This window comes from Sinocyclocheilus anshuiensis, unplaced genomic scaffold (assembly GCF_001515605.1).
Source record: "Sinocyclocheilus anshuiensis isolate Anshui unplaced genomic scaffold, SAMN03320099.WGS_v1.1 scaffold635, whole genome shotgun sequence".
Classification (NCBI taxonomy): domain Eukaryota; kingdom Metazoa; phylum Chordata; class Actinopteri; order Cypriniformes; family Cyprinidae; genus Sinocyclocheilus; species Sinocyclocheilus anshuiensis.
In genome coordinates this window covers 1,011,294-1,020,314 of record NW_015551039.1, presented here as the reverse complement: position 1 = coordinate 1,020,314, position 9,021 = coordinate 1,011,294, and the positions used below count along the sequence as shown (strand labels likewise).

The 9,021-nt window shown below is 36.9% G+C and overlaps 2 protein-coding genes across 3 annotated transcripts in view; one reads left to right on the top strand and one right to left on the bottom strand.

The window, feature by feature from the left end:
- LOC107661411 (calcium uptake protein 3, mitochondrial-like) overlaps positions 1-5,498 on the bottom strand; it is a 17,789-nt gene extending 12,291 nt beyond the window's left edge. For both annotated transcript variants that reach the window (XM_016450979.1, XM_016450980.1), the window contains exons 1-4: positions 5,231-5,498; positions 3,779-3,923; positions 1,681-1,712; positions 1,519-1,597 (exon numbers count right to left, since the gene is read on the bottom strand). In XM_016450979.1, coding sequence (XP_016306465.1) covers positions 1,519-1,597; positions 1,681-1,712; positions 3,779-3,923; positions 5,231-5,482 — 508 coding nt within the window. In that variant the 5' untranslated portion in view covers positions 5,483-5,498. The remainder of the gene's footprint in view (positions 1-1,518; positions 1,598-1,680; positions 1,713-3,778; positions 3,924-5,230) is intronic.
- Positions 5,499-6,701: 1,203 nt separating this feature from the next.
- LOC107661435 (fibroblast growth factor 20-like) lies at positions 6,702-7,944 on the top strand. The gene is made up of 3 exons (XM_016451012.1): positions 6,702-6,978; positions 7,417-7,520; positions 7,699-7,944. The coding sequence occupies exons 1-3, from the start codon at positions 6,702-6,704 to the stop codon at positions 7,942-7,944; spliced, it is 627 nt and encodes a 208-aa protein (XP_016306498.1).
- Positions 7,945-9,021: the final 1,077 nt, after the last annotated feature.

The following is a 9,021-nucleotide window of genomic DNA, read 5'->3' as shown; positions in this document are numbered from 1 at the left end:
CAAGATATTTTTTGGCAAATGTGAGACGAGTCTTTGTGTTCTTTTTGGTCAGCAGTGGCTTTTGCCTTGGAACTCTCCCATGGATGCCGTTTTTGCCCAGTCTTTCTTATTGTTGAATCATGAACACTGACCTTAATTGAGGCAAGTGAGGCCTGCAGTTCTTTAGATGCTGTTCTGGTTTCTTTTAAGACCTCTTGGATGAGTCGTCGTTGTGCTCTTGGAGTAATTTTGGTTGGCCGGCAACTCCTGCGAAGGTTCACCATTTTTCCAAGTTTTCTCAATTTGTGGATAATGGCTCTGACCGTGGTTCGCTGGAGTCCCAAAGCCTTAGAAATGGCTTTATAATCCTTTCCAGACTGATACATGTCAACTGTTTTGTTTCTCATCTGTTCTTGAATTTCTTTAGATCGCGGCATGTGTTGCTCTTTAAGCATGCTTCACTTTGTCAGACAGGTTCTATTTAAGTGATTTCTTGATTCAACAGGTCTGGCAGTAATCAGGCCTGGGTGTGGCTAGTGAAATTTAATTCAGCTTTCTAAAATAATGTGGTTAATTGCAGTTCTTTCATGATTTAACAGGATGGGGCAATTAATTTTTCACGTAGGCCCACGTAGGTTTGGACAGCTTTTTTCCCTTAATAAATGAAATCATCATTTAAAAACTGCATTTTGTATTTACTTGCATTATCTTTGTGTAATATTTAAATGTATTTGATGATCTGAAACATTAAAGTGTGACAAACATGCAAAAAAATAAGAAATCAGAAAGGGGGCCAAAACTTTTTCACACCACTGTATACACACATATTTTTTCCTTTCTTTTTTTAACATTGTGGGCAATGTCATTTTTAGAATTCTTGCAATACCATACATTTTAATTTGTCTATTGTTGCTGATATGTCAAGTATGATAAGCAAATACTGCTTTTTCTAAAAGAACGTCTAGAAAGTAAGACCTCAGGGTAATATAAAGCTGGGTAATTTATGGATTAGTGTGACTGTGTGAGCATGGTGCACCCTTTGGCTGAATGTGTGATTATTTTCTATTCAAAATGACATACCACATGTTATGCACTGGGTGTTTTTTGTCACCTTCCTATCTGTGATTATCCCAGAGCAAAGTCACAGTAATGTCAGACTGATTGAGAGATAAGAGAGTTTTTACAACCTGTGCATTCTCCTGCTGCATGAGGCCAAGTTTCAGGATCCGGACTGTTTCAAAACACTGTGTATGTGGGTGGCCTAAGCATCTGCACTCTCTAAAAACTTGATCCTAATTGTACCTACATCACAATATCTGTTAATTAGAGATGTTTCAGTTTTAAGCACATCATTCATAATTTGGCCATTAGTGTATATTTAGAATGATAGCCATAAACATCGCAGTTTGAAAGCAGATCCTCTCAAAATCAAGTTGCCTGGAAGCATTTATTGTAGTAAACAATGATCAAATGACAAAGCAAATGACACTGCATTATGCAATACAAATCGATTTACATAACAAGATTATTAGGTCTCACCTCTTTCCCGCAGGTTTCGGAACAGATGGGATGATCCTTTCCAAACAGGTGGCGTATCTGACAGAACCTTGTCTAGATCCTTTTAAAAAAGCACATATTCAGGATCATTAAGATTTTCTAAACTCAGATAAATACTCAGTAAAAAAAAATAAAAAATCAAACCTGTTTTGTGAGGGATCTCCAAAACCTCTTTTCTAAAAAAAATAAATAAATAAAAACAGATATAAGAATTATTTATGGTATCATTTAAAGCTGCAGTCCGTAACTTTTGGCGCTCTAGCGGTTAATAAACAGAACTGCGTGCGTCTTGCGGAAGAACATTGTAGCCGGAGCTACTTCTCTCTGTTTAGGTCTATGACGAATCACGCAGGTGCTGGGCTACTCCGCAGCGGTACCTACCCGAACCAGTCTAAAATAGTCCGAATATAAACATTTATTATAGGTGTACCGTAGGGATTCTGGATAAGCCAAAAACACGGTTTGGAAAATGGATTAATGGTGTACTCGATTATTATATATATGTTGTTAATTTTGAACACAAAAAAGTTACGGACTGCAGCTTTAAACTATTTCTAAATGAAAGCAGACAATAAAAAAAAGCCAGATTCCAGGATAAAAAATTTATCAAAAGTATAGCATAACACTCTACTTTATGTCACATAATTCTGTATTAATGACAAAATTTTACTTAGGCTACAAAAATCTTAAATTCAAATACTGATAACATACAGAAAATCTGTTGTTCTCTTATTGTAGAATATGTCGTTCAGGTTGAAAAGATACTGTTACAGTGAAGCAGACAGTCTAAAATGTTTTGACAGGGTGAATCAGTTTCTAAGTCTTTTGCATATATGCAAAATATAAGTCTTATATAAGTCATATCTGCAGAAATAAGTCTTTTTCGTATCTGCAGAAAATGCAAGTGGCAGTGCAATTTCCTGAAATGCATGATTACTTGCCATAGATAGCTATTAGCTATATAGAATTATTCTTTAATAAATAATAGAGATAACATTTAATACTCAATTTTTGTTTTGTATACAATTTAATAAATAAATGAAAAGAAAAAAATCCTAATATTTATGGTGGTAAGCAAAACAAAAACACTTTAGCAGAGTATTTACTATAAAATCAAAACAACTGTAGCTTGTTTATATAATGCAGTCAAAGTGTGCTTTACAGCCACAGCATAAAACAATAAATACCACTATTTGTTCCGTCACGCATATGCCATTAAAGATGGTGATGCAATGTTTGCCCGTCATATAACAGTTCACATTTTATTCTCGTCTGCACATTCCAGGAAGTCCAAGTTTCAGATAGCAGCAAACATGACTGGTTGAAACTCAACTCCCCTACAAGTATAGCTGGGTCCTGAAAATACATTTATAGAGCATATCAACTCTACCATCTGGACCGATCTCAGTGCCTTTCCACTTTATGTGAGATATGAACTTAATGAATTCAGTTTAGCTGAGATCCACGGTACCTGACACACATGTTTAGAAGTTGTCTGTCTTGCTGGTTTCATATTTTGGTTACATAAATGGGTCATAAGTGTGATGCTGGCAGAGATGCATGTGTTACGGCTACATATGCTGATTTTATGCCTGCAGGGTTACTTGCTTTTAAGATTATAGGGTTATTCCTCACTGAGGCAAATATTTGCAATAAAAGGTATAGTTCACCCAAAAATGAATATTCTATCATTATTTACTGCTTATGTCATGCTGTTTGAAATCCACAAATGGAGAAATAAAAAAATGCTATTGAGAATATGCTATTCATGCGTTAGTTAAATGTTTTTTTTTAATGAATTGGTTGATCTGGTTCACAAAAACGCTACTGTAAATGATTTGTGATTCATGGCCACTGTTACTTCTCTTTTATGGTGCTTTTGAATTCCTTTTGAAGTTTAATGCTCCATTGAACAGAGCAACTAGCCCTCTTTTCTCCCAAAATTTCTCTTTTGTTCAACAGAAAAATTGTGCTTATGTTTCGAGAACATTATTAAAGACCAGATAACTCTGAACAAATATTCTATTAATGTTACTGGAAGAAAGTATTTTGCCAGAACATTAGTCAAAGTTCTGAGAACATTCTCTGTTAGCTGGGTAATTATTTATCTCAAACAGTGTTACTTGCAATATGCCAGACACTACAAATCTGAGAGCTTCATGTGGTATTCTATAGTTACACAATCATATGATGAGTTTGTATATTCTTCTATGAAAGAAGATTAACTGTTTGTGTAACTCACTCTTTGATTCACTCATAGTGACTGACTCGATAAAGTCGAGGGGAGTCATGTAAAGCTGTCCATCATACTCCAGTGAACTGAAGAGCCTGAACCTGTGTTCATGAGCAGACATCGAAACCTCTTCATCTTCACCAGATGCACTGGCCTATAATCAAACAAATACACATCTCACTTACATAAAAATATAGGATAAGACAGGCATGACATTACAGAAAGTGCTAGCCATTTTCTTTTTCCTTCTTTCAGTGAATGGCCTCCTCCCGGTTTTTAATATCGCTACCATTCCTGTACAAAAAAAAAAAAAAAACATGCACACAAACATCCACAAGCAGAAATATCAAGAGGACAGTGTTCTTCTCACTCTACAGTGGCCGGCAGCCAGGCCCACTGGGCACTGTGCAAACACCCTGGGAATGTATGCCCTGGTACTTATTACCCCATCAAACGTCGACCCGGCTGCCAAGCCGCCGTGTCCAGTTACCTCAACCCTGTATTCCTGCATCTCAGTCCACAAGTCAAGGTTACGACCCAAGCAGACAAGAGTACAAAAACAAAAGGGAACAGTGCGGAGAGAGTCGCACAAGACTGATTTAATCCTGTGTGGTTTAATGATCAATCTGATAACAGACTGATAATTGCTTTTTCAACAACAGTCAAAACGAAGAGTAGGTGTACCAGAGGCACTTAAACACAACCCAGAGGCTTCTTTTGCTTTGTTAACTATAAAATATAATAATAGTAAATTAATTAATTTAATAAATCATGATTAATCTCATGATTTAATAGCAAATTTTAAGGAAACACAAAAATCAAAATAATGTGTGTAATGTGCACAAAACATACTGTACATTTGTGTGGATGAACCTTAAAGCAGAATATAGTTTGTTTTTCTCCCATAGTATTGGTTATTTTTTGTATAAAAGTGACTTTAATAGGACTAATAGTATTGTAATAAATGACATCAATCACAATATGAATCTAAGAAACATATTGTGGTTTAGGAAACACTAACGTAGATCGAAGTACTGATGTATTAATGTAGACCAACAAATCTGACTGAGAGACAAATGACAAGAGATTTTGACAATACAGGAGAAAAGGTTGTTGACTGAATTTGCATGCGTAGTAAAATGACCCTTTCAGAGCATAAGTCAATACTACACAGGCAGAACATATCTAGGCCTATAAAATGTCCCAATATGTACTTATAATATGTACTCCAATATTTCTTTTATATATAGTTTTATAGAATCACAGCGTATCACCTGACTGATGAATTAAGACACCGAATTCAGCACCTCTCCGTTGGAGAGCGACAGTTTTGATGGCACAAGTACGTATTCCACCGAATTTACGACTTTAAGCATAATAAAAACCGGGATGCTAGAGAAATATTCAATGTAAAACACAAACGTAAACATTTCAAAGTGTAGACTACTAAGATTTAGATACCTTCTCTTTTGCAGCCACGGCTGGGAGCGGAGAAATCAATACACGCAGACTAGCTGCGTGTCCCCGATCCCGATCCGAATTGTAGTATGCAACAGTGAATCCGCCGACAGTGATACACAGTCCTGTCCCTACACGCCTCAGAACTGCTCTTTCCCTCGATGACTGTCTGCTGTTAACGTAAAGGCTTAAACCGTTTGTAGAGCTGGTGAACTTGTTTCGAAGAGCCAGAAACCGACGCACGGCGGCCATCATGACTGTGTCACCGCGGGCAGACTGCGCTCACTCATCGCGAGATGAAAAATGCGACCTCGATACAGCACGTCGTGCATGAACACATTAGCAGCTGTATTTGCAGTCAAATGTCCTTTCCATTCAGGTCATAGTTAGAAGTCATAGTTAAAGCCTTAATTTCAAGTTAAAGTCTTTATTTCGTTTTATTGTGGGTTTCTTTTAATTTGACTTGGTAAACAGTTGCAGATAAAATACTACAGGAGAGTTTGGGTGTGCTGTAGCACTAGATTTTGTTTCAGCATCTGTGCTAAGTGTTGTTGTTTTTTTTGTCCATCTTTTATATAATATTCCTATATTTTTCTGATACAAATTAAATATAGAAATCTATAACTTATATCTCACAAAAAAAAAACAGATTGTACAAATTATTGTCAAAGGCAAATTCACCTGTTCAGAATAATTATGCCATTGCCCATCATTACCATATGTTATATTATTTATATTATATTATTTATATGTATATGCTATTTATATTATATATATATTTTTTTTTATTATTCACTTATTTCATTTTTATTGCCTGTGTCTTGTCGCTGTCATTCTGTCATATGATTTTTATTTTTGTCAATTTCCAGTGTAGCATTATTCCGAATGTTTAAGTTGTTTTCCTCCTGCTTCCCATAATGTTCGTGGTTTTAAGATTTACTCTGCTTGTGAGATAGATTCAGCCCACACTGTATGCAAAACCTGACCCACACAAACATATGTCACAGACATAAACTAAAACACAACTGAGATTGTGCGCAAAAACTCAAGGCTGGACCAACCCGACGTCCCGCCCACAGAAGTCCAATCTCTGCACCTGCCCCGCGCGCACAGCAGCCACTCACTGCGCAAAGCACTTCCCACAACAACACATAGCCTACCTGCTGCCTCATACCTGCTCCACATTTATTCATGTCAGAAAGCACCACCGGCCACCATGTGGACGAGGCATGAGAACAGAAATTAAAGGAAGTCAGTTCTTTGCAGTGAAGTTTCTTGCCCACTGGATATGTCTGTATACCTAATCTACAGGAGTCGAGTGATATTTCATATGCGCTCAGCATGGATCCACTACAAGTGACGTGCTCGCATGGATATTATTCGTCGTAACGTAGCTATAGCTTTGGACGATTGCTTCACCATATTCATTTAGATTAAGTTTCCCTGACCGCTCCTGCTGGATTGGAGGTTTGTGATGGCAGCTATGGGAGAGATCGGGACGTTTTTACAGAGCCTGGAGGGTTTGGGACAGGTCGGATCACAGTTCTTCCTACCACCTCTAGGAGAAAACCTCGGGCTGTTGAATGATCATTTAGTTCCAGCAGAGAGACTGTCACGGAGCACCTCTGCAGATCTAACGCATTTGAAAGGGATCCTGCGGAGAAGACAGTTGTACTGCAGGACTGGATTTCACCTTGAAATACTCCCGGATGGCAGCGTGCAGGGCACGAGAAAGGACCACAGTCGTTTTGGTAATTTCCCACTTTCTTTTCAGCATGTTTGATTTGTTTAAACAGAAAGTGAATTATAATATGTACCCACTTTGACCGTACGCTTTTAAAACAGGTTCTCTCGTTTTTATAGTCCTTATAGGTCAACTCAAAATTGTTCTGGTCAATTTTAAAGAATCCACAAATTCAATACCTTGATATGAACAAAGTAAAATGTAATAACAACTACTTTTTTAATTTCTAAAAAAAAATAAAACAAATAAATAACCTTGTCCTTTTCTGAATCTAATGGGCAAAAAACTTCTAAAGAACTTTTTTTTTTAATTATATTTATTTTAACTCTATAATAGTATATGCAGTATACAGATGGAAAATGCATTGCATTTCAACTTCCACACAATGTGTGATGAGGGTTTAGACTTCAAAGAACATCTGAACAATTGATTTATTCTTCTCCAGGTATTTTGGAATTCATAAGTCTTGCAGTTGGATTAATAAGCATCCGTGGAGTGGACAGTGGTCTCTACCTTGGGATGAACGACAAGGGAGAACTTTACGGCTCTGTAAGCAGAGTTTTGACTTTTTAAGATCTTTTTTTACCTCCAAGAATGATTCTGCATAATTGTTGTTCTTATTCAAGCCCAGTAGATGGCATATATGTTTTATCATTTTGGCCACCTCTCTCAGTGTTATTAATTATTGCATGAATTATATCACTTAAAATGTTTTTTTGTTTCTTAGGAGAAACTCACAGCAGAATGTGTCTTTCGTGAGCAGTTTGAGGAGAACTGGTACAACACATACTCTTCTAATCTCTACAAGCATGGGGAGAGAGGAGCACGATATTTTGTGGCTCTCAACAAGGATGGCACGCCACGTGATGGGACAAAATCTAGGAGACATCAAAAGTTCACTCACTTTCTTCCAAGACCAGTGGACCCTGAAAAAGTTCCAGAACTTTACAAAGAAGTGCTTGGACACAGCTGAGACCATCAGTCCCAGTTAAAGGGTGAGAGGGATGCCCAGTTTCTTCTCTACATGAGGTGGAGATGCTAATGTTTGGCCACCGTGTCCAAACCTGAGATCTGCTCTGGAAATGCACTGACCAGTACTGATGGTGAAGAGAACAGTCTCAAAAGACTCCCTACGTGTGAAAGCCAAGCTGCAGTTGGTGCCTTTGTTGCTGGTTATAACAGACTAGTAGCATAACATGTCCTTGAAACCCAAAACTGAGGATTTTGGAGGTTTTAAACATGGTTCTGCTTTGCTCTGGAAATATTCAGTATGGGTTAAGGAGGACTTGAAGGAACAATGCGTACATGATGCTCAGAGATGACAGAACTGGGACGGTGAAGAACAGGAGTTGCCATCTCACATGATGTTATTTATACAGTTCTTGATACACATATTTATTGTATGTATTTATTTATTTGAAAATATAAATATATATTTTTACATCTAAAAGTAGATTTTTTATTAGACCAAACAGTAGAAGGTGCTTTGAAATAGTGGCAAAGCTGTTCTTTTTATGTGACGGAAGCTGTACAAGTTACTTATTATCACTGATGATATTAAGAAAGATTGTGATTTCCTATTGCAAATGTATGAAGAATGCCATGAGACTCTGTGATTTTAATAGATTTGTTTCAAGCAGGATTCCCCAGAATGGCATGCTGCACAGTACATTTTACAGGCTATTAAATCAAGTATTATCATTAAAAAGCTTGTTTTGTTTGATGTGATTTATTAATTGTGAAATTATTATTATCTAGAAAAAAAAGATCCAATAGAGTCCATATATTCTGAAACTATAAATGATTTACAAGTCAATGGTGGCTAAAACTGTTTGGTTACTAACAAAATATCTTCTATCTTCTTTAGCGTTCTGCAGAAAAAAGAAAGTCACAGGTTTGGAATGACTTGAGGGTGAATAACTTTTCATTTTTGGCTGAACTATTTCTTTAAGTTGCTGTTTAGCTGAGACCCAGGGTTGTCCTGCACTCATCAGCATCAAAGTTCTTTTGCGAGACCTTCTCAGGTAACAGCTACACAATGACTGAATCT